Source organism: Salmo salar, chromosome 21 (genome assembly GCF_965601325.2).
Source record: "Salmo salar chromosome 21, fSalSal1, whole genome shotgun sequence".
In the NCBI taxonomy this organism is placed as follows: Eukaryota; Metazoa; Chordata; class Actinopteri; order Salmoniformes; family Salmonidae; genus Salmo; species Salmo salar.
The window spans coordinates 33,950,452-33,976,279 of NC_138311.1; the positions used below are offsets into that span (position 1 = coordinate 33,950,452).

A 25,828-nucleotide genomic window follows, 5' to 3' on the forward strand; every position below is an offset into this window, starting at 1 on the left:
TTCCCACGGGGGGCCAGCACAGAAAAAAAATGTATGGTATGAAATGTATGCATTCATACCATACCATGTAAGTCGCTCTGGATAAGAGCGTCTGCTAAATGACTAAAATGTAAAATGTAGATCAGAGATGTGCCTCTGTCACATTCCACAGCTCCTGTATCACAGCGATAAGCCTGCAATTAGAAAGACAGACACTAGCTACCATTCATCCCAGGCCTCTGGGGCAGTACAGTAAGCTGACAGGCCCTCAGCATTATGCTGTAACACTAACGCCTAATTACAGATGTATCGATGGGAGGAAAACCATCTGTAATTACATACAGTACCAACAATGGCTGTCTGTGTGGCAGCACGGAGAAATAACCACACACTGTAGCACAGTTGTTAGGAACAGAAGGGCTTGGTTAAGTGATCACACTGTTTCCTTTCAGAATTAGAGATGATCCGTTTACTGCGGTACTACTGTTGACTGTAGACACGATGAAACAAGCGAATGCTCGTTTGAATGGCGGTTCAGATAAAAAGCCCTCTCCAAAAGAACCCCAAAACACCTCGGCCAGGTGTACGCAAGACCAAAGGCAAGTCTTACAGAAAGTAAACTTGATGATTTGTGATACATCAAACACATAAGAAAAGGTAGTACTAGGTAGGTAATTAGGCAGAATCGGAATACCAGAGCACATGAAAAAGCTTTATTGTTACACAGCTTAAACAATGACAAATATAGTGCTTTGCCGTCAAGCTTAGAATGTGTGAAATATTTAGCGATGTCACTAGAAGGGGACAAATAGTAGTGTACTCACTGTTACAACTTCAATTATAATTAAATATCTTTTTTGGCAAAATTATACAAAGAAGTAGGAAAAATACAGGATCCAGTAAACAGTTTGCCTTCTGCGGTGCAGGACAAGATGGTAGTAAACCTGCAACAACGACAGTAACAAAATAGACTTATCTCATAGTACATCTCATACTATGGAGTTATTTCTCTGCGGACGCACATTCAGCTTTAAATAACACATTATAGCAGCAGGCAGCCAGGTGGCCTGTGAAGGAGCGCATTGGAATGTACAGTTACACTAAATACATTGATAGATACAGGAGGGCCCGACAGCGATCAGCTGTCTGTATGTTTACAATCACAACTCAACAAATAAACATATTACAATCTCCCTCTGAAAAGAAATCTGGATACTGTGTGTTATTATACTGTGGCATAGTTGGCAAACTCTTATAGGCTCTATATACACTCTCTCTCTCCCCATCTCCCATATATCTCCATACATTCCTCTTTAATTACATACATTTTCTCCCATTTAATACATTTTCCCCTAGACGTTTCAGGAATGTGTTATTTTCTAATACAAGTTTTAAAGTACTTTTGATTCTAAACAGTGTTCGAATACGTTAAGGTTATAAACACAATGTATGTGAAACAGTTTTCAAATTTCACATGGATCAGAAACATTTGGCAGCCCAGAGAATCAGTGTTAATACACAAGGCATCAGCAGTGGCCTACTGTACTGTATGCTGTAAGGGAGTTTGACAACGTGAGGTCTACAGCTGTGCTGTAAAGCAGTTTGACAACGTGGGGTCTACAGCTGTGCTGTAAAGCAGTTTGACAACGTGGGGTCTACAGCTGTACTGTAAAGCAGTTTGACAACGTGGAGTCTACAGCTGTGCTGTCAAGCAGTTTGACAACGTGGGGTCTACAGCTGTGCTGTCAAGCAGTTTGACAACGTGGAGTCTACAGCTGTGCTGTCAAGCAATTTGACAACGTGGAGTCTACAGCTGTGCTGTCAAGCAGTTTGACAACGTGGAGTCTACAGCTGTGCTGTCAAGCAGTTTGACAACGTGGAGTCTACAGCTGTGCTGTTAAGCAGTTTGACAACGTGGAGTCTACAGCTGTGCTGTAAAGCAGTTTGACAACGTGGAGTCTACAGCTGTGCTGTAAGGCAGTTTGACAACGTGGAGTCTACAGCTGTGCTGTAAGGGAGTTTGACAACGTGGAGTCTACAGCTGTGCTGTAAGGGAGTTTGACAACGTGGAGTCTACAGCTGTGCTGTAAAGCAGTTTGACAACGTGGGGTCTACAGCTGTGCTGTAAAGCAGTTTGACAACGTGGGGTCTACAGCTGTGCTGTAAAGCAGTTTGACAACGTGGGGTCTACAGCTGTGCTGTCAAGCAGTTTGACAACGTGGGGTCTACAGCTGTGCTGTAAAGCAGTTTGACAACGTGGAGTCTACAGCTGTGCTGTCAAGCAGTTTGACAACGTGGGGTCTACAGCTGTGCTGTAAAGCAGTTTGACAACGTGGGGTCTACAGCTGTGCTGTCAAGCAGTTTGACAACGTGGAGTCTACAGCTGTGCTGCAAAGCAGTTTGACAACGTGGAGTCTACAGCTGTGCTGTCAAGCAGTTTGACAACGTGGAGTCTACAGTTGTGCTGTAAAGCAGTTTGACAACGTGGAGTCTACAGCTGTGCTGTAAAGCAGTTTGACAACGTGGGGTCTATAGCTGTGCTGTCAAGCAGTTTGACAACGTGGAGTCTACAGCTGTGCTGTCAAGCAGTTTGACAACGTGGAGTCTACAGCTGTGCTGTCTCGCAGTTTGACAACGTGGAGTCTACAGCTGTACTGTAAAGCAGTTTGACAACGTGGAGTCTACAGCTGTGCTGTAAAGCAGTTTGACAACGTGGAGTCTACAGCTGTGCTGTAAAGCAGTTTGACAACGTGGAGTCTACAGCTGTGCTGTAAGGCAGTTTGACAACGTGGAGTCTACAGCTGTGCTGTAAGGGAGTTTGACAACGTGGAGTCTACAGCTGTGCTGTCAAGCAGTTTGACAACGTGGGGTCTACAGCTGTGCTGTAAGGCATTTTGACAACGTGGAGTCTATAGCTGTGCTGTCAAGCAGTTTGACAACGTGGGGTCTACAGCTGTGCTGTCAAGCAGTTTGACAACGTGGAGTCTATAGCTGTGCTGTAAGGGAGTTTGACAACGTGGGGTCTACAGCTGTGCTGTCAAGCAGTTTGACAACGTGGAGTCTATAGCTGTGCTATAAGGGAGTTTGACAACGTGGAGTCTATAGCTGTGCTGTCAAGCAGTTTGACAACGTGGAGTCTATAGCTGTGCTGTCAAGCAGTTTGACAACGTGGAGTCTACAGCTGTGCTGTAAGGGAGTTTGACAACGTGGAGTCTACAGCTGTGCTGTAAGGGAGTTTGACAACGTGGGGTCTACAGCTGTGCTGTAAGGGAGTTTGACAACGTGGGGTCTACAGCTGTGCTGTAAAGCAGTTTGACAACGTGGGGTCTACAGCTGTGCTGTAAGCGAGTTCTAACTGGGGCTATTGTACAGCTGAAGTGTCATTAGGGGTCATTCACTGACAGGCATCTCAATGTAATAATATTCAAGTGATGAAGAGCATGAGGATCAGGCCATGGTAAACACGGAAATAGGCTCTGCTGATGGTACAGCTATAGTACAGTGCAGAACTATAGCATGTAACCATTTGAGGAGTACGTACAGGCATATGTTGTTTATAACATTGTAACTGATTGTAATCGATCACTGCACAAAGGCCTGCTAATGCATTCCTGGGAAGTTCCATAACACAGTAGTGAGTTCTCACTCCGTTTGTCCAGGGATGTCAGAAGCAGAACAGCCATGCAAACTCAACAGTTCAACATGCGCAGGCAGGCCATGTATATTACAGTGTAGAGAAGCCACAGCATGGTCAATATCCACATCATTTCACATTGTCTGAAATTCCCTTAATAATACAAGGAATCACAGTGTCACAATAACACCTGTGTGAATGTTCGCTGCTGTGGTGGACTGACTAACTCTGTTAACCCTAACAGGATATGGGGCCACTCACTCAAACATTTCATCATGTTGTAGTATCATCTATAGGGAGGCAGAGGCCTGGGACAGCTGGTGGAAATGCCCAGTCTCACCTCACCACCATTAAAGTGAGTTCACAGCAGGAGTGTTTCTGTGCTGGGGTAGGAGAGGAAAGTTGCGGGGGTCAGAATCCCTCGGCCTACACTAGATGACGTGAGAAAGAGTGGCTGTGTGCGATGACGGTGTCAGAGGGTGAGAGGAATTTAGCAGAAAATCAGTCGTCAACAATAGCACACTAATCAACGCATGTGATATGCAGCCTAATATTAAACACAAAAGAACCACAACAAAACCAAAGAGAAGAAAATACACATTTACTTTCAGTCACGGCATGCAATATGCCCACGCTCACCCACCCAAACACAATACATACTATTAAGAAAAGCTGTTTTTACAGCGCCCTCTGGGTAGTGAATGGGTGTACAGCCTTATAAGAGACAGGATCCACAGTAAGAGGAGGCTAGATTTGGGGTTTGGCAGGTACGCTGCACATCACTGAAGAGTGATGGGAATCTTCATAGGGTTTAGTTTCACATGGCCAGGTAGTGCTCACTATGTGGCAGGCTTCACAGATACTGTACAGTAAGTCACGTGGGGGTGAGGAGAGGAGAGGAGGGAGAGGTGAGGAGGGAGGAGAGGTGAGGAGAGGAGAGAGAGTTGAGGTGAGGAGAGAGAGGTGAGGAGAGAGAGGTGAGGAGAGAGAGGTGAGGAGGGAGAGGTGAGGGAGAGGTGAGGAGGGAGAGGTGAGGAGAGAGAGGTGAGGAGAGAGAGGTGAGGAGGGAGAGGTGAGGAGAGAGAGGTGAGGAGAGAGAGGTGAGGAGAGAGAGGTGAGGAGGGAGAGGTGAGGAGGGAGGGGAGAGGTGAGGAGAAGGAAGGGGAGGTGAGGAGAAGGAAGGGGAGGTGAGGAGAAGGAAGGGGAGGTGAGGAGGAGGAAGGGGAGGTGAGGAGGAGGAAGGGGAGAGGAGCGAGAGGTGAGGGTAAGTGCAGTCAGCCTAGGCGTGCTCCAGGAGCCACTGGAAGAGGGGAGTGTGGTGGAGTGCTCTCCCCGCCTGGGGTGTCTCCTCTCTGGGTTCAGACTGGGGTGGGGTGTAGGTTTCCTCACAGTAGCGCAGCAGGGCTTGGAGCAGCTCTCCCACCCGCCACTCCCTCTCCTTCAGCCTCTGGACCACCGCAGGCAGCTAGAAGGGCAGACAGAACACAGCTCAGTAATGACTGAGGCACCTCTGTGTCTGTCTGTGTGTGTGTGTGTGTGTGTGTGTGTGTGTGTGTGTGTGTGTGTGTGTGTGTGTGTGTGTGTGTGTGTGTGATCCTTTGGTTGTGGGTTAAGGTTAAAGCCACTCACCTGCTGCAGGTCCCAGCTGCCACTATGACCCAGCTGAACCATTGGCAGGTCTGCAATGGAGGCTGCTGCCCACTGCAGCATGCTCCTGAGCTGGGGGTCAAAGGTCATGTGCTGTGGGTCAGGGGTCATCTCCCTGAGCTCCGAGTTGACCACCAGGAGGAGCCTATGAGCCTGAGCCTGGCCCCGGTCCACACGCACAGAACCTGAAGATATATCATCATCATCCTCCTCTTTATATCTTTCAAACACCTACTGTCTTTCTTTGACTCCCCAATTTATCCCCCTGTTGTCTCTCTGTCTGACAGTCCTCTCTTCAGTACAGTAATATCCCATCTCACCCTGGCTTCCCTTGTTTCCTCTGCTCTAAACTGGTGGTGGGCCAGGCCTGTTTCCCACGCTCCCACCCTCACTGGGCTGGCTGGGCCTGCGTCTGGGTCAGGGCCTGGGCCTGGGCGTAGGCCTGCATCTGGGCCTGGGCCTGCGCGTAGGCCTGCGTCTGGGCCTGACACGGCCTGGAGCCTCAGCCCTTTAGAGAACAGCCCACAGGGGGCTCTGGTCTGACAGACAGATAAGCAGGGAGACTCAGGGGGAATAGATTAATGAATGAGCGACAGTGTGGCTGAATGTGTGGGCGGTGGGTGAATTCCCCTCCTAGCAGCAGACACACACAGCGCCAAGTCTCCTAGTCTAACCACTCTTAATCTATAGCAGGGAACTCAGGACTTAGAAGGATAGGCATTTTCATGTTGCTCAGATGCATGCTGAGGTGGTTCTGTTTGTAGTGTGGCTGTGTAACATGGCATCATGTACGGTATGTACTGTTGCTGCTGATAGAGACCAAGTTTAACCATCAAAACTATCAAATGCTTCATGTAAAAAGTAAGAGAATATAAAGCAGCCCATTGCCATCGATATCTGGTGCAGTTATTGATATAAGTAACTATATCATACCGCAGGATTCATCCTTGGTCTCAAGCTCCTTGTCCTCAGTACAGTCGCTGTGGGGTAAGAAACATTACACTGGTTAGAGAACTGACCTGCACAAGGCCATAGTAGAGACACAGAGATCAGACACAGAGCGAGAAGAGAGGGAGCGCAGAGCGAGAAGAGAGGGAGCGCAGAGAGAGAAGAGAGGGAGCGCAGAGAGAGAAGAGAGGGAGCGCAGAGCATGAAGAGAGGGAGCGCAGAGCGAGAAGAGAGGGAGCGCAGAGAGAGAAGAGAGGGAGCGCAGAGCATGAAGAGAGGGAGCGCAGAGCGAGAAGAGAGGGAGCGCAGAGAGAAGAGAGGGAGCGCAGAGAGAGAAGAGAGGGAGCGCAGAGTGAGAAGAGAGGGAGCGCAGAGTGAGAAGAGAGGGAGCGCAGAGTGAGAAGAGAGGGAGCGCAGAGTGAGAAGAGAGGGAGCGCAGAGTGAGAAGAGAGGGAGCGCAGAGAGAGAAGAGAGGGAGCGCAGAGAGAGAAGAGAGGGAGCGCAGAGAGAGAAGAGAGGGAGCGCAGAGTGAGAAGAGAGGGAGCGCAGAGTGAGAAGAGAGGGAGCGCAGAGTGAGAAGAGAGGGAGCGCAGAGTGAGAAGAGAGGGAGCGCAGAGTGAGAAGAGAGGGAGCGCAGAGCGAGAAGAGAGGGAGCGCAGAAAGAGAAGAGAGGGAGCGCAGAGCGAGAAGAGAGGGAGCACAGAGCGAGAAGTGAGGGAGCACAGAGCGAGAAGAGAGGGAGCACAGAGAGAGAAGAGAGGGAGCACAGAGAGAGAAGAGAGGGAGCACAGAGCGAGAAGAGAGGGAGCACAGAGAGAGAAGAGAGGATGAACAGACAGAAAGAGTGTGTGAGAGAGAGTTAGTGTATGTGAAAGAGCAGAGGGAGGGAGAGAGAGATCAGAGGGAGAGAGAGAGAGAGAGAGAGAAGAGGGGAGAGAGAGGGAGCAGAGGGGAGAGAGAGAGCAGAGGGAAAGAGAGCAGAGGGAGAGAGAGAGCAGAGGGAGAGAGAGAGCAGAGGGAGAGAGAGAGCAGAGGGAGAGAGAGAGCAGAGGGAGAGAGAGAGCAGAGGGAGAGAGAGAGAGAGAGAGAGAGAGAGAGAGAGAGAGAGAGAGAGAGAGAGAGAGAGAGAGAGCAGAGGGGAGAGAGAGGGAGCAGAGGGGAGAGAGAGGGAGCAGAGGGAGAGAGAGAGCAGAGGGAGAGAGAGAGCAGAGGGAGAGAGAGAGCAGAGGGAGAGAGAGAGCAGAGGGAGAGAGAGGGCAGAGGGGAGAGAGAGAGAGCAGAGGGAGAGAGAGAGCAGAGGGAGAGAGAGAGCAGAGGGAGAGAGAGAGCAGAGGGAGAGAGAGAGCAGAGGGAGAGAGAGAGCAGAGGGGAGAGAGAGCAGAGGGGAGAGAGAGAGCAGAGGGGAGAGAGGGAGCACAGGGAGAGAGAGAGAGCACAGGGAGAGAGAGAGAGCAGAGGGAGAGAGAGAGCAGAGGGAGAGAGAGAGAGCAGAGGGAGAGAGAGAGCAGAGGGAGAGAGAGAGCAGAGGGAGAGAGAGAGCAGAGGGAGAGAGAGAGGGAGAGAGATAGCACAGGGAGAGAGAGAGCAGAGGGAGAGAGATAGCACAGGGAGAGAGAGAGCACAGGGAGAGAGATAGCACAGGGAGAGAGATAGCACAGGGAGAGAGATAGCACAGGGAGAGAGATAGCACAGGGAGAGAGATAGCACAGGGAGAGAGAGAGAGAGCAGAGGGAGAGAGAAAGCAGAGGGAGAGAGAGAGCAGAGGGAGAGAGAGAGCAGAGGGAGAGAGAGAGCAGAGGGAGAGAGAGAGCAGAGGGAGAGAGAGCAGAGGGAGAGAGAGCAGAGGGAGAGAGAGAGTGGGGGGGGGGGGGGGGGGGGGGGGGGGCAGACAAGTCTTCGGGGCAAGTCTCTGAATGTCCTTGAGTGGCCCAGCCAGAGCCCGGACTTGAACCCGATCAAGCATCTCTGGAGAGACCTGAAAATAGCTGTGCAGCAGTGCTCCCCATCTAACCTGACAGAGCTTGAGAGGATCTGCAGAGAAGAATGGGAGAAACTCCCCAAATACAGGTGCCAAGCTTGTAGCGTCATTCCCAAGAAGACTCTAGGCTGTCATCGCTGCCAAAGGTGCTTCAACAAAGTACTGAGTAAAGGGTCTGAATACTTACTTAAATATTATTTCTGTTTTAAAAATGTTATACATTTGCAAAATGTTCTAAAAACCATTTTTTGCTTTGTCATTATGAGGGATTGTGTGTAGATTGATGAGGAAAAAATAACAATGTAATCCATTTTGGAATAAGGCTGTAACGTAACAAAATGTGGAAAAGGTCAAGGGGTCTGAATACTTTCTGAATGCAGTGTAGATATCACTCCTGGAGTAGGGTGAGGTATGGCATTGTACTGTACAGGCTACAGAGATAGATATCCCTTACCCACTAGGGTGGGAGGTCTAAATGACTGTTGCAGTGTTCATTTTGCCACTCATTTTTTAAATGTAGTATAGTATCAGTCATTTTGACTAAAATATTATTATGTCTTAGTCACATTTTTGTCATTTGAATAATGATTTAGTTTAGTTATTGTCAAAATGACAAAATCAGTGGGCCATTTTAGTCAAATAAATATCCTTTCATTTTAGTCCAATCGCATTTGTATTGCCTCATTAACCTATAGTAAACATACACCACTGACACACACAATACATAGCCTTGTCCTACCAACATACTATTCTCTTCCCAACAGCAGAAATATTACAAACATATAACAATATATAACAATTATCTGGCCATGTACATTCCTAATTCAGCCAACATAGATATTACACATTACATACAAAGACACACTCAAGCGAGAGCAAGAGAGAGACAGAGAGAGTGAAAGGAGACAGAGAGAGAGAGCAAGAGAGCGAGAGAGAGAGACAGACAGAGAGGAGACAGAGAGGAGACAGAGAGGAGACAGAGAGGAGACAGAGAGAGAGACAGACAGAGAGGAGACAGAGAGGAGACAGAGAGAGAGAGAGCAGACAGAAAGGAGAGAGCGAGAGAGAGGAGACAGAGAGAGGAGACAGAGAGAGGAGACAGCGAAAGAGACAAAGAGAGAGGAGACAGAGCGAGAGAGAGGAGACAGAGAGAGGAGACAGCGAAAGAGACAAAGAGAGAGGAGACAGAGCGAGAGAGAGGAGACAGAGAGAGGAGACAGAGAGAGGAGACAGAGAGGAGACAGAGAGGAGACAGAGAGGAGACAGAGAGAGGAGACAGCGAAAGAGACAAAGAGAGAGGAGACAGAGCGAGAGAGAGGAGACAGAGAGAGGAGACAGCGAAAGAGACAAAGAGAGAGGAGACAGAGCGAGAGAGAGGAGACAGAGAGAGGAGACAGAGAGGAGACAGAGAGGAGACAGAGAGGAGACAGAGAGAGGAGACAGCGAAAGAGACAAAGAGAGAGGAGACAGAGCGAGAGAGAGGAGACAGAGAGAGGAGACAGAGAGAGGAGACAGCGAAAGAGACAAAGAGAGAGGAGACAGAGCGAGAGAGAGGAGACAGAGAGAGGCACAATCACCAGATGGTGCAGTAAAGTATTAGCGAAGTAGTATGGGTTACACCTCTATCACTCGTCCCGTCACTGACATCGTTATCAACGTTCAACCGACGCTGCAGCCACATTGATGCCTAAAAGGAGAATGGGGGTGACTGACTGAACAGGAGATAATGACTGTTACGCCCAGTGATACAGTCGAGTCACTAAATCTCAAGTCTGAATCGAGTCCCAAGTCCCCTGTGTTCAAGTTCGAGTCCCCATGTCCGAGTCCCCATGTCCGAGTCCAAGTCACAGGGTCCACATGAACTCAAAATAAAGTTAAGCAGTCAGATAAAGTGTAGTGGCAAGAGTGATTTAGTCAATAAAATGTTTGCTATCCATTTTTCTTTCTGTCTGTACCACCAACTATGTGCATATAGGCTACTGGTAATGTTACCAGGGCCACGTTCAGTTGCAAAACGTTCTTGAACGTTGTAGATAGAAATTCAATGACTAGAGCCGACATTATTCCTTATTCAACATGTCAGAAGCATGTTTGTTCTACATAGCATATTTCTATCTGAACGTTCCAAAACATTGCATCCTGCTGAACGCGCCCCAGTTTGTTAGCTATAGCTAGCTAATAAGGTAACATGACTGAACAAGGTGTAGCCTAAACCAATGGTTAACGGTCCGGTCCGCAAGAAGCTAAGTTTTAAAGCAGCCCGCGATATGCTTTAATGCAATGCATGATATAAAGAAAGGAATTATAGGTAATATCTTTTGTACGGTAATGGCTAGAATTAAGCTGTTTTCTCTGAGGAAAAGAGGGAGACTTGGCGAGTACGTTGGCTACAGAACCTGGCTATGAAATGCAGTTGGAAAAGTGCAGGGGTTGAGCAAGACTTTTCTATACTGAAGGGAGAGAAAAATATAGCTGGCCTGTTCATTTAAATTCTACATTTACATTTTAGTCATTTAGCAGACGCTCTTATCCAGAGCGACTTACAGTAGTGAATGTATACATTTCATACATTTTAACTAAATGCTGCTATTGTTTTTAACTACTTGAAGCAGCTTGTGTTTCTTAAACCAGGCAAAGGGTATCATACTAGAAGGCTGGTGGTGACTGGTTAGCTACGGGAAGCAAGACAGTCGCCTCCGCGATGTGTATAATCGAAGCGGAGCCTGTCTGCCCACACTCATCGCTTGCTCCCCTGCAGCTCACCAGCTGATGTAGGCTAGGCTGTGTGCCGTGTCCTTCCCACTGTTTTGGAGAGAACTACGTGCTCTACAAAACACTCATGTCCAGTCCACTTAGTATTCACATTTTACTCAGAGAAACTTTTGTCTCGTCTCATTTTAATCAACTCAAAAAATCATTTACGTTTAGTGGTAGTTTTTCTGGGTCTATTTAGTCAGTTATAGTCTCGTCAATTGCCAGTGAAAAATAGGTGTTTGACGAATATTTTATTCCCTATTTTTGTTGACGATTAACACTGGTCTGTTGTCATCACACTCAGCCATGCTGCATGCAGGCAGACAAGCAGCCAGCTAGACAGGCAGACAGAGAAACCTGCTTCAATCCTTCCCACAGCCACTTCAGGACAAGCAGCAGGTTCACACACACACTGATTCCATTGACTAGGCTAATTCCACTTGTGTGCTGACATAGTGGCGACGAACACAATGACAAAGACATTCTCTGTCCTCAATGGTTATCAAGAGGGATCTGTAGAGGGTAGAAGCTGTTGTCTCATACACAGTCACATTCTACAGCGTTGCTGATCACAGCTCTGACATCATGCAATGATTAGGGGGCGTAGGTAGAAGTTGACCCTAACCACTGACACAGGATCACATTATGTCATGGTTTTCTAATGTTAAAGGTTAGGATTGGGGGATAGGATCTGATCTTAAATCTGTGGTTGAGGGCAACTTCTACCTGCACCTATGTGGGTGTTAGCGGTTAGCATTATAGCAGTGTTAGCTGTATGTATGTATGTATGTATGTATGTATGTATGTATGTATGTATGTATGTATGTATGTATGTATGCATGTATGTATGGACCGACCTGTCGGAAGGAGAGAAGGACAGGTGCTCCTCATACATCTCTCCCTCTAACCCCAGGCTGCTCCAACTACTGCTGTTCCCATTGCTGCAAGAGACAAGACCAATGCTCAACACTGGTAACATACACACACTGATCATAACCCTGTCCATTACCCTAATCCTAGCAATGACACTAACCCTGAACCGACAAACCCTAACCTGCTCCAACTAACCCTAACCTGCTCCAACTAACCCTAACCTGCTCCAACTAACCTTAACCTGCTCCAACTAACCTTAACCTGCTCCAACTAACCCTAACCTGCTCCAACTAAGCCTAACCTGCTCCAACTAACCCTAACCTGCTCCAACTAACCTTAACCTGCTCCAACTAACCCTAACCTGCTCCAACTAACCCTAACCTGCTCCAACTAACCTTAACCTGCTCCAACTAACCCTAACCTGCTCCAACTAACCTTAACCTGCTCCAACTAACCCTAACCTGCTCCAACTAACCCTAACCTGCTCCAACTAACCCTAACCTGCTCCAACTAACCCTAACCTGCTCCAACTAACCTTAACCTGCTCCAACTAACCCTAACCTGCTCCAACTAACCCTAACCTGCTCCAACTAACCCTAACCTGCTCCAACTAACCTTAACCTGCTCCAACTAACCCTAACCTGCTCCAACTAACCTTAACCTGCTCCAACTAACCCTAACCTGCTCCAACTAACCCTAACCTGCTCCAACTAACCCTAACCTGCTCCAACTAACCTTAACCTGCTCCAACTAACCCTAACCTGCTCCAACTAACCCTAACCTGCTCCAACTAACCCTAACCTGCTCCAACTAACCCTAACCTGCTCCAACTAACCCTAACCTGCTCCAACTAACCCTAACCTGCTCCAACTAACCTTAACCTGCTCCAACTAACCCTAACCTGCTCCAACTAACCTTAACCTGCTCCAACTAACCCTAACCTGCTCCAACTAACCCTAACCTGCTCCAACTAACCCTAACCTGCTCCAACTAACCCTAACCTGCTCCAACTAACCTTAACCTGCTCCAACTAACCCTAACCTGCTCCAACTAACCCTAACCTGCTCCAACTAACCCGAACCTGCTCCAACTAACCTTAACCTGCTCCAACTAACCCTAACCTGCTCCAACTAACCTTAACCTGCTCCAACTAACCCTAACCTGCTCCAACTAACCCTAACCTGCTCCAACTAACCCTAACCTGCTCCAACTAACCTTAACCTGCTCCAACTAACCCTAACCTGCTCCAACTAACCCTAACCTGCTCCAACTAACCCTAACCTGCTCCAACTAACCCGAACCTGCTCCAACTAACCCGAACCTGCTCCAACTAACCCTAACCTGCTCCAACTAACCCGAACCTGCTCCAACTAACCCTAACCTGCTCCAACTAACCTTAACCTGCTCCAACTAACCCGAACCTGCTCCAACTAACCCTAACCTGCTCCAACTAACCCTAACCTGCTCCAACTAACCCTAACCTGCTCCAACTAACCCTAACCTGCTCCAACTAACCCTAACCTGCTCCAACTAACCCTAACCTGCTTCAACTAACCCTAACCTGTTTCAACTAACCCTAACCTGTTTCAACTAACCCTAACCTGTTTCAACTAACCCTAACCTGTTTCAACTAACCCTAACCTGTTTCAACTATCCCTAACCTGCTCCAACGACTGCTGTTCCCATTGCTGCTGGGGAGACAACTGTTCAACAATGGGCACACACATAGTCTTAGGCGTGGGAATCACTTTGGTCAAGCAGGTTCATAACAGACCTGGTTGATCTTTCTTACCTGGCAGAAACAACTGCTTTAAAGCATTACATGATCCATCTTAATGTGAGGCTTATACAATAGTTTTGGTCCTGAAAAAACATTCAATCAAAGCAACAACTGATGACTGCCCAATTATGTGAGATGAGATCACTGCATACTAGTCTTCACTTGTGAATTCCACTGGGGCATCCAGCTGGCAGCTGGAGCATCACAACACACTGTGCCCTTGAGCAGGGCACTTAACCCTAATTTGCTCCAGGGGCACCGTACTACTATGGCTGACCCTGTAAAACAACACTTTTCACTGCACTTATCAAATCAAATTGTATTAGTCACATGCGCTGAATACAACAGGTGTAGACCTTACAGTGAAATGCTTACTTACAGGCCCTTAACCAACAATGTAGTTTAAAAAATACTGATAAGAATAAGAAATAAAAGGAACAAGTAGTTAAAGAGCAGCAGTAAAATAACAATAGCGAGACTATATACAGGAGGTACCGGTACAGAGTCAATGTGCGGGGGCACCGGTTAGTCGAGGTACCTAGCCTACAATATGTATTTTTTGGTTTAGTTAAATTAGCCCTGATTATCAGGCTGGCTGGAACCTGCACACTGTGCACTCTGGTATGTCAAGAATGATGTGGAGACCTAAAAATAGCTCCACAAACATCAACTAGTTAATTGATGACCTGAGCTAAAATACGGTCTCCGTAGCTGTGGTTTATGAAAGTGGTATGCTGAGAGGTCGTTAAGAAGTCAATCAGTTCTTCCAGGGTTTGAAAACCTTTACAACGGAGCCTTCCCTTTCCTGAGTTATCTAGTTTAGTTGTTGACAGTTGGGAGACAGTTGGGAAAGTATTTTGAAGGGAGAGAGAGAAGCTAATGAATAACAAATGGTGGAAGGACTTTGTTCTTGTGGAAAGGGCCTGAGGCAGAGAGAGAGCGAGAGAGAGAGAGGCTGCTACAGACACACCTTAAGAAAATATTATTATACCTTCAAAATAACTATCTGTTCTCCTCACACATTCTCCCATTCAGTATCTGGGGAGAGAAGTGTACATGTTGACTGGGTCTGCTTCCATAGAGATATCAGGCTGAGCCAGGGAACGTCAGTAACTCTCCTCCAACCGTGAAACTGGGTGAGCCCACGTCACTCTCAGAGCATTACACCAGATCCACTAACAGACCAGTACGTGTGTGTTTCTATCATAAAGGAAAAGCCATATCTCTCTTAAAAGGGATACATTATCCTTATGATGCATTAACTCAATCTCAGCAGAACTTGGCATTAATCAGCTATTTAAATGATATAACAACATTTGAGAGAATATATGTAATGTAATATTTGCTCAAATCAGAGATAATTGTTTGTCTGCAGCAGAAGGTCCTACAGGTTCCCAAACTACACAATCTGCTGGTCGTGAGTTACGGTGACCTCACGTCATCCAGCAGCCATCCGGCAGACAACATGGAGAAACCCGTCTTGTACTGATCTCAACTCAGTCTCACAGCATCAAACCAGCTAATCCCCAATCACCACAGTCATCTTAAAGTGACATGGGAAATGCCAGTGCAGCCAAAGCGGTGATGACTGACTTGCCTTCATTAGTTTCAGCATTAATTGAAGTCTAGGCTGAATGCCACAACCCTGGTCTAAAGTTCTACTCACTTATATATCAATCCATCTGTGGACATCTTCGCTGGTGTGAAAGAGTGAGACAGAAAACAGTACTCAAAGACATTAAAGAAGTGTTTCAAGAGGTGAATCATTAATCAACTAATCTAGATTAGATGTCTCTAATGTAGTCTTCAGAGAAACTAAAAGAACAGAGCAGATTAGTTTGAGACTACATGATGTGCTGTGTGTTCCCTACCTGTCGCTGAGGTGCAGGAAGCTGCTGGTCTCGTCGGGGTGTTCGTCCTCAAAGCTGAGGTTGGACCAGCTGCCCAGACTGTCATCGCCCACACTCAGACTGAGCTGCTGGGACACTGTGGACTCTGTGGCCTCCCTGCCTGGAAAGCTACCACAGGGACATGGAGAAAGGGAACCAGACATGAATAAAGATACAGAATCTTTATACAGAGACATAAGGGACTGAGAGAAATATAGTTAGTAATCAAGATGGTGGACCTCTTCTTGGCTCCTTTACTATTGTTGTGTAATCTGGTCAAGTACGAAATTGCGAAAATGATGGACTCTTCAATTAATTTCCCAAGATGGTGCGTCACAAGAATTAGTCAAACCATTACATATTACTAAGCATCATGGTTAACCATAAGGAAATCCATGTGAACAGTCATGGAATCTTATGGGTCTTGACTCACCCTGTGGTTGCGCTCTACAACATTAGGGTTAGTCACAGATTGGTGGTGTTGTGTCTTACACAGACTTTGCCACAATGTATTTGTACCTGAGGTTGGCAGTCTGGCATGCGTTGGACAGCGCGGACGTCATGATCTCTGCGGTCAGACTCTCGGCAAAGCTTGGCCCGTCGTGTCCGATCCCGCTGTCAGCGTTCAGGCTGGTGTTGCTCAGCTCTCGTTTCGCTCCCTCCATTGCCGTAGTGACGATCTCCTCTGCGAACACCGCCCTGCGGTCCAGATCGATGTGGATCTCAGGGATCTCCAGGCCACACACCCCCACCCCCCCGTCCGGCCTCCTCCTCTGGCCTGCTCCTGCCTCAAGGATGTACTGCCTGCTAGGCCACGAGCAGAACGGACACTCGATGACCTGCAATAACAAACAACATGAATACTCAAGAACTGTATATAAAAAAATGGGTGGGTGATAGATCATATGTAATTCATCGAAAAAAATACGTCTGACACTTCTTGACCTGGCAGTATCGGCAGGTTGTCTCCCCCAGCGCAGAGCCCACTGCTCCCCCCTCAGACGGCCTCTCAGAGTGGGAGTGTCTGTCTGGACCCTGTTGGGCTGGGTGTCCGGCCGAGGCCAGGCCCATCTCCAGCGTGTCGTCCACTATCTTCCTGGCATAGTGCTCCATGACCTGTAGAGACAAACGCTGGGAATTGAAGAAAGCTGAAGTCTAATGCTCCAATGCAATGATGATAGCATGAATCAGACTGCTGTTAACTCAATGTGTACATGTTTTAACAGTATCTTTCCCTACTCAAATAAAATAAGAACTAATCCAAACTGACCTGCATGACTCCACTGCTGTAGCCTCCGTCGTCCAGGCAGCCTGTGCTGTGGTACTGCCTGCTCTTTCCCTCGTTGGCCAGCAGGGGGCATGAAAAGGAGTTCCTGATCAGGTTCTCTGCCATGTCCTCCAGCTTGAATTTCTGATACAGACACGACTCAGTCAGGGACTTGGGTAGTCGGTCTGACGACACACAGAGTTTGCGTGTGACGTCACAGGTGATGTTGTACGCCAACGACTCCGCAAAGTTCACCAGCTCCATGTACTCCCTCTGGCTCCCATCATCAGAGTCGCTGGAAGGAGATCCCACTCTCCCTGCTTCGTCCCTGGGTACAGACGGCTCAGCGTTGGGCCCCCTGCAGCCATCCTGGTGGAGCCTTCTGGAGGAGTGGTGCCTAGAGGAGGAGGGTCTCTTCTCCATGTTGCGGGCAGCATGGGCCAGGCCCAGTTTGATGGAGCGGTAGGCCAGACGGCTGGCATACTGATCCAGGACCAGCTCCCTGCTGCCTCCCTCTTTCTTCAGCACCCTGATGAGGTAGCCAGCATACTCATCTGTCACACTTTCACAGCTGGGGTAGTCAGAGGACAGGCCAGAGCTGGCGGTAGAGGTGGACGTTGACGGGTGGAGGACAGAGGAGAGGAGGTCACCAGACCACTGTTCAGCCAGATGACCCACTCTGCAGCCCCTGCTGTGTTCACTGGGCTGGAGTTGGTTGTGGTGGTGAGGGCATTCCCCTGACCAGTCCTGGCTGGCTCGTTTGACTGCTCTTTGACGACACTGTCCTGACCCCATTATCCTCTTCACGTCACTGATCACCTCTCCCGCCACCTCGCCAGCGTAGATCCACAGCGTGTTCAGGGTCTGCTCCGAGAACTGGGCCACACTGTCTCTTCTCTCCTCCACCGTCCTCCTACCTCCATCCTCCACTCCTCCCAGAGTGTCCATCTCTGTCGCCATGGAGACAATGTGGCACGCCAGGCGCTCTGCGTAATGGAGGGCTCCCTTGTCGGCCATCTTGTGTCCTCCAACCAATAGGTTGAGTTCTAGCTGCGGACGGTTTCCTGTCTCGGTTCCAGAGTTAAGCCCTTCTACTCCACCCTCCTCTTCCTCGTTCCCGTCTGCCTCCTCAGACAGAGACCTCATCAGTTTGAGCATGAAGTCAGCCTTGTCCATCTCAGAGGGAGACTCTTTGGGCTCAGGACCTGGCTGGTAGTGTGGGGTGGGAGGAGGGGTGGCGGGAGAGAACTCCTTGGCCAGTTTGCCTTTCAGCTTCTTGGAGAACTGCTTGATTTGCTTCTCCTGGGACACCTTGTTGGGATGCTGGGGGGTGGAGGGGGGCGTACCAGGGGTCCCGCTGGACATGCAACCAGTGCTGGGAACCATCTCCTCACCGGAGGCCATCTTCCTGCCTTCCCAGCCGTCCATCTCCAACCCTGGAATCGCTAGAGTGTCCATCATCACTGGCCGGGTCTCTGAGACAGCTCTGCTGGTCCTGGAGCCTGACTCACAGGAGCCTCTCCCTGGGTTCTGAGAATGAGGGTGGAGAGAGGAGTGGGAGGTCTGGACAGTGACAGTACCCTCCTGTCCGGATGGAGGTCCCCGACCAACAATGGCTTTAGAAAGGAAGTCAGCACAGTCCTCCACCTTCTTCTTCATCTTTGTGGCAGTCATCAGCTCACACGCTTCACTCACTATCATATCCACCATGTTGCCAGAGAAGTTGTGAAAGGGGGTCTTTGGCAGCAGGTCAGTCTGTGTGGCAGCAGTAGCATCAGAGGCGGCTGTGGTCACCATTCTGCTCTCTGAGCTGCAGCTCCTCTTGGGGCTGGTCTGGGAGGTGTGGGCCGGGCTGGTCTTACACTGGCAGATCTCTTCTGAGTCGTGGAAGAGGGAGATGGCCTGGCATGCCTGTGGGACAGGTACACAGCTGGCCATCCCAGACACACAGAACAGAGCCTTCTTCACAGTACAGCCATCCTCCCCTGATGGACCTGGGCCTTCCTCGGCAGGGTTAGCCTGGTGGTCAGCAGCAGTACTGCAGGTAGTGTGTGTTTCGTCAGCACTGACATAGAATATGTTGTCCAGAGAGAGACTGATGGCTGCTTGGGTGGTGAAGGCCACGTCAGCCTGGGACAGTTCAATGAAGGCCTCCTGGAGGACAGACTCAGAGAGGTCCGAGGCATAGGAGGACACCACCTCCTCATCATCCTCCTCCCCCACGCTGAAGGACCAGTCACTGGGGGTGAGGGGGGTGGAGGGGTGGGAGAACTGACACACTTCCATCATCCCCTCATACACCAGCTCCTCCGCCAGATCGGCGGCAAACTGAGTCACGGTGCTGTTGAACATCTGCTTCTTCACCGTCAGGAAGTCCTTCAGAGCGCCCGACACCGCCTCTCCCACCAGGAACCCAGCCAGCCCGTTGATGGCCCGTTCCTTCAGGACGTAGGCGCGGCGCATGCCAATCTCCTGGAAGGCCATCTGGAAGACGGAAGTGGTGAGTTTGGCAGCCAGGTGGCAGAGGGTGGTGGTGCAAGAGGACACTCCCTTCTGCAGGTCTCTCAGAGCGCTGCCCAGACTCATCTCTACCAAGTCTGTGGCAAACCTCTGGATGCCGTCCTTCAGAGACTGGGGCTTCTGTTGCAGCTTGGAGACAGTCACCGTCTCCTGGATCTCAGACAGCTTCATGACGTGTCCAGACTGGTTCTGGAACTCCTTGTGACAGACACAGCTCAGGTTCTTGTTGTCTTTGAGGTCCACGGGAGACTGGTATCCACATACGGATCCCAGGATCTCCTTGGACAGACTGCTGGCAAAGTCTGAGTAAGTCTTGTAGAGGGAACACAGGTCCTGGGGTTTCTTTAGCTCTGACTCATCTCCTCCATCTCCCTCGGTCTTCCAGAAGTAATCCAGAGCTCCATCTCCGAGTGGGCTGAAGGCTGAGGAGCTAACGGGGCTGAACAGAGGACCTCCACCTTCCTCACAGGAGGTCCGGGCCGGCCGGGGAGAGTCAGGGGATCCATACGGAGAGCCAAGGGGGAGGGGGCTTCTGAGTGGGGTGGGTTTCTTCACATTCGCAGGGAGGGTGCGCTGGTCGAACCGGTGGGGGTTCATGGTGGAACAGCTTCGGGACACTTTCTTGGACCCTGACTTGCCAGTACCAGAGTACTTCTTCTTCTGGTCTGGGCCGGTAATAATAACAGAGGAAGTCGGGTCTAAAGGCAGGGTGAGTGTACAGCTCTCTGAGCTCAGCTCGTCTAGGTCGTCAAACTGGTCAAAGCTGTCGAAGAACTCGCTGACCTCAGAGTCAGAGTCCTCCACCCTGTCTGTCGGCCCCCCGGGGATCTGAGGTATGTCCAGTGTCGCTTTGAGACTTTTCTGGTAGCCAACCTCATCTAGGAAGATGATTGGACTAGGGCTGGAGCCATCCGACTCCTCTGATTCGCTGACAGGGAGTGTGGGGGAGGGGAGCCGGGCTCTAGGGCTGCAGAGGGTCCACTGGGACTCTGCCCTTCTGGAGCACTGTACGGTAACAGACACCTCTGGGGGAGACCGATGACTGGTTGAGGACTTCCTGTGGGCAGAGCTGATTATGATCCTGGAGCCTGATAGGTCCTTGTCTCTCTTGTGGGCAGGGACTGTCTGGGAGGCCACATCACGCTGGTTTCCATGGAGATAAGAGTCATCGGCTAGGGAGAGAGGGAGATAGAGAGTGAGGGGGTAAATGTTTCGGTCTAAATTTAGTTAACACTTAAGGTTATGCAACAATAAGTGATCACATCATGCTCTATTGAACGTTCATCTACATAGAGCTGTGATGAACCTACCGTTGTTATTCTCTCCAGTGGCCTCCTCCTCTAGGTGTTCCAGAGCGGTGACAAAGTCATCTTCGATGGAAGACACAGACTGGTTGGTGTCATCGTCCTCGGGCTGGCAGGGTTCTGCCGTGCCCCTGTGGAGGGCCTGGAGCTCCAGGGCATAGCGGACCCCCGCAGCATAACGCCCCAGCAGGCCCACCAACACACCAACAATGGCCTGACTGGGGCTGGAGCTGTGCCTTACAACACACACCGCCTTTAGCGAGCACTGCTGTAGAGGATAGCGAAGAAACAGTCAGAGTTTGCTGGCTGCCTGGTACAGTAGTTTATTCTTACTGCCAAGGAACAATTAGCCCTTTGAGGAATAAAAAACTAGGTCTGCAGACTGTCAGCTCCTGCCAAGACGCGCTAATCATCAGAGAGTCTTTGGCTTTGGAAAACTCACAGGAATTCACACAAGAGTTCTCTTTCCTTCGGTCTGTGTCTTACAGAGAGAGGGGCTCTACTGGGACAGCCTTGTTATGTCTGCATGTCTGATTGTGGTCTGATGTGTTGTTGTATATGCAGAATAGAACCCTCAGCGTCACTTCTGTCTTGGCCACCGTGGGTAGAGGCTCAGTTTTAGTTGCACTGCCTGTCTGTATATCTGTATGTCACACACACTGTAACCACAATGCTGCAGAGTCAGACTGAACACTAGCACAGACGCATGGGACCAGGCAGGACAATGTGGCAATCACTGGTGAGAAAACAAGCAACCACACTATCCCAGACATCTGTATACCTGGCTAGGTTCAACAGGGTGAAAATACAGAATCTCTCAGGCCTTTGCAAGCAGCCTGAGTAAGGTCCTATGAATCATCTTCAAAACTATATTGAACTCTTATTTACCTGTGAAATACTGTATTTCCTCTGAAGCAGTCTATCGACCTGAGAAACACAGTCTTTCCCCTTTTACCTATTAGACACTTCCTCCTCTCATGTCTACCTGTGTAGTAGAGTCCCTCCTGTCGGCTGGTTTCCTGCTGTCCTTCAGCAGCAGCACCTCTTCGTTCCTCAGGCTGGTAACGTGGGGAGACCTCAGGAGCTCCGCCAGGTCCCCTGGAAGAGACGACAGGGCCTGGGAACGAGGACAGGACATCACACAAATAATACATTAATAACGCATCACTTAAACGGGCAATCAGCAGCTGCTACATCCATTTTGGGACTTAATTCATTAATTAAATGTACCCATTGATTCTTGAAGAATATAACTTAGAAATAAATGCCTCATAAGCTTAGTTCAACTGTCATACCCCATCAGAACCCAAAATATAAGCTTGTTTTACTCCAACGTTTGTAAACAAAGTAAATGTAAACAAACATTATAGCTTCAAAACATGGTTCAAACTATCATTTTAATATCATGGATGGTCAGTCCTTACATCCACAGCTCTGTCTATGAATTTGAGAGTGGTTACATTTCTCCAGCCCCATCTCTCAACTTTTTACAGAAACGCTTTGTTATTGTTTCCACTGCTGAGTGCCGCATTCATTGAACTACAAAAGAGTCAGAGCTGGTGCAGTACGTCTCACCTGTCGAGTTAGATCCTCCCCTTCAGAGTGGCCAGGCAAACACACAAAATGGATCTGAGCGAAGAAAAGGACAAGTCAGGGAAATCCTCAAAATCACGAAGTCATAATCAAAGCGTGTGTGTGTTGTGATACACACCTCAGTCAGGCGTGGTGTGTCTTTGGTATGTAGCTCCAGTCCCATGCTGCACAGCTCCTTCCTGCTCCTCAGAAGGCTCTTCACACACTGAGGCCCGCTGTCACGCACCGTCTACACCATACACACAATTAGAGGTTAGCTTAGGTTTCACCCATGCACAACCTCACACACAGCACCAGGTTATCAACATTAAAATGAAATCAATCGATCAGTCAATCAATGAATCAGAATATGGCAGTCTGACTCTAACCTCTTTCCTGATGGAGGCTCTGGTCCTGAGAGGAACTCCTCGGATACGGGCACAGGCGTCCATGGCAACGCAGGCTGGGTGTGGCGGACTAGCCACTCACCTGTAGAAGGAGAAAGAGGGGAAGGAGAGAGAGGTGGGAAAGAGGGAGAGATGTTATATTTGAAATTTGATATCATTCAATTCTGATTTACTGACAAGTCTCAAAGATTAGAATGAAAAACAACGATCCCCTTCTATTGCAAGTACAGCTGCAAAGGGAGGGTATATTAATGGAAACTTTACAAGTTCACCAGTAAACTAACAGAATTTTGGTATCTTTCAAGGATTTTATGTAATCTATCACAAGAATATCAGAGGTATCTGTAATAATCTCTAGCCCCCTGTGGCCTTAGCACATGTAAAATCTACACTGAGTATACCAAACATTAGGAACACCTTCCTAGGAACACAGCCTCAATTCGTTGGGGCATGGACTCTACAAGGTGTCGAAAGCGTTCCACAGTGATACTGGCCCATGTTGACTCCAATGCGTTCCACAGTTGTGTCAAGTTGGCTGGATGTCCTTTGGGTGATGGACCATTCTTGATACACATGGGTAACTGTTGAGCGTGAAAAATCCAGCTGCGTTGCAGTTCTTGACACAAACCGGTGCGCCTGGCACATACTACCATACCCCATTCAAAGGCACTTAAATCTTTTGTCTTGCCCATTCACCCTCTGAACGGCACACACACAATCCATGTCTAAATTGTCTCAAGGCTTAAAAATCCTTCTTTAACCTGTCTCATCCCCTTCATCTATACTGATTGAGGTGGATTTAACAAATGACATCAATAAGGGATCATAGCTTTCACCTGGTCAGTCTATGTCATGGAAAGAGCAGGTGTTCTTAATGTTTTGTTCTTAATGTCTTCATACTAAACCCTCTTTGATAAGACTCAGTCTTCATCCACTCTCAACACAAACCCTAATCATAACAGGAAGTCAGCTGTAGAGGTCAAGAGGTTAGATGTACCACTGCACAACAACACAACCCCCGTCACCTCAGAAAGACAAACACTGGTGGAGATGAACTGAACTGATGCACTCAAGCAAACACTCAGATTAAGTTCAATAAATTCAGAAATCATAAAAGCAGATATTCTTCGATCAGGTTTCCAGCAGCCTTAGATGTTGGCCTAGTCACTCTGTCTGATGTCTTCCTTCAGGCTCCAAGCCAGCACGGACGATCAAACGGCCGTAGAGAGAACAGGGGTGTGGACCCGGAGTCTGAACACTAACCCAGGGCAGGAGAAACACACTTGGTAAGCATGAAAGAGCAGCTAAAGACAGCAAAAATATTTACAGTGAGCGGGGAAGAAAGTTTCCCAAGAAATGTGAGCTGTTCTTTGAGGTGCTGTCCAAAGCAGCTGGTTGAATCTGAGTCTAGACGGCCAGTCTTTGATAGGATGCCTGTCCTCTATGGGAACCAACCAGGGGAAATAATGAATACTCTCTTTCTCTTCCTTTGCTGTCCCAGGACCTCCTGGTCTCTTGACTGCTTTGGTGGGGTTTTCAGAAACAACAACGCAAGCTGTTACCGGCTAACCTCAGCTATGTACTGACCCCAATGCTATGACCATAGAAATGCAGCCCGAACTAGGAAGTCTAGTTTTGCGTGACTGCCACACAGCAGCAAACTGATAGGCCTCTCTGTCTCTATTTCAATGTTGCAAGTTGTATTTTCTCCTGATGGTTTTGATGATGCTCAGTTCATGTGTCTTATACCATGGCATTTTAGTAACACATTTTTTAACATTTAGACTTATAATCATACTTAAATAATAGACTTTGCACAAGATGCTAGTGCAGAGACAATGTCAAACTATGGGGATATGGCAAAATAGAAATGATCTATACTACAGGTTCTTATGGTCTCTGTAATCAGCTTGGCATGAATTGTGTAAAGGCTCAAAATAGGTCAGTCTGAGATGTTGCAGCATGAATGTGTGACTATGTGGGCAGATGGGTAAACATGGGAAAGAAATGCAGTAGCACACAGGAGTGAAACTACAGCTGAAAATTCAGATATCCTTTTTCAGTAAACCATACATCTTTACAACTAGGTAATACACAAGAAAAGCAAACAATAAAAGATCTGACAAGGCCCGCAGCTGTTGTTGGTGTAGCTACATCATCATCTGCTGGGCTGATACTAGGAACTGCATTCTATAGCCTACTGAAAATAGGGGGAGTGGTAACTAGCTACTTTGGCTATCAATCTTTCATTAGCTCGCTATTTGGGGGGGTAATACATTGCCATTGTAGCTGCTGACAGGCCTGTGCCGCATCTGCATTATACACTAACGTTACCTTATGTTCTATAAAACCGTCCATAACCGCCTGTGTGGCTGACCACAACAAACATGCAAGCCAGCTGATCAAGCAACGAACTAACGTTAGAATTCGCTCCAAATAAGTTTTACTAGTAAACAACTTTCTAACTTCTCTTTCAGGAAAAACTGTAGCCATATAGCTTGCCAGGTAACTGCAAACCACGTTTATGTTATGGCAGGCCATAATTTACGGCCAGTGTCGCATTTTCACAGAGGAAATGGAAATTATTATTTGATAGTCCCATTTCTTGTGACATCCCACTATAGCAGTAGCGTAACATGTTGGTTTAATATCGACTCTGTGCAAATCAATCACCTATCTTAGTTAACTAGCCAAGTGTCAACAAGCTAGCGTAAGGGTATTGACTAGTTAGCTAGCTAGGCTAACTGTCAAACATTGTAGCTAGTTAGCATCGGACATTGTTCCACTGCACTGTCATTATGCTAGCTAGCTGGTGTGAACATACACAAAACAATTGTCCTCTCATGTCATTAAATAATGACTATACAATCATTTATCGTCAATTCAACACAAATATTGTCTTTCAACATCCCACTCCTGTTATTCTCACCATTTAGCAAGTGTTGGACTAGTAGCGAGATGATATTCCACTGACTGACAGTTCATTCCATGAAAACAAGACTGATTCAGGCAGTAGTAATCACTCTCTGAGCTCTGCTTTCCCTCGGCGAGGGAGAAGCACAGACAGAGTAGTCGATTGCGTGATGTCATATCTAAGAAGATGCCATGCCAAGCATACAAAATTCCACTCAAATAAAATGGCCAATATCAAGTACAGATTGTTTGTGAGGCCTGGGTGTCTTCAGCACTAAATTGGAAGTAGGCTGCCCCATTCATAGAGGCTAAATGCTTTAGCGCCTTTTGACAATAGGCCTATCTTCTGACAAGGGGGTAATT

At 48.3% G+C, this 25,828-nt stretch overlaps 1 protein-coding gene across 5 annotated transcripts; it reads right to left on the reverse strand.

Annotated features, from left to right (window-relative positions):
* Positions 1-670: 670 nt before the first annotated feature.
* On the reverse strand, positions 671-25,597 carry LOC106582171 (A-kinase anchor protein 11). 5 transcript variants are annotated; one of them, XM_014164978.3, is made up of 14 exons: positions 25,482-25,597; positions 22,535-22,634; positions 22,285-22,395; positions 22,149-22,202; positions 21,559-21,690; positions 20,580-20,841; positions 16,753-20,441; positions 16,428-16,598; positions 16,002-16,321; positions 15,465-15,611; positions 11,798-11,881; positions 6,194-6,240; positions 5,243-5,445; positions 671-5,078 (listed from the first exon to the last, which is right to left on the reverse strand). In XM_014164978.3, exons 2-14 carry the CDS (start codon positions 22,595-22,597, stop codon positions 4,893-4,895), a joined length of 5,469 nt encoding a protein of 1,822 aa, XP_014020453.1. In that variant the 5' UTR covers positions 22,598-22,634; positions 25,482-25,597; the 3' UTR covers positions 671-4,892. The 5 variants fall into 5 exon arrangements, 3 of the variants coding, with proteins under 3 accessions (XP_014020453.1, XP_014020454.1, XP_082823234.1); XM_014164979.3 differs by lacking the exon at positions 11,798-11,881; XR_014382053.1 differs by lacking the exon at positions 671-5,078 and having other exon boundaries at positions 5,581-6,240.
* Positions 25,598-25,828: the final 231 nt, after the last annotated feature.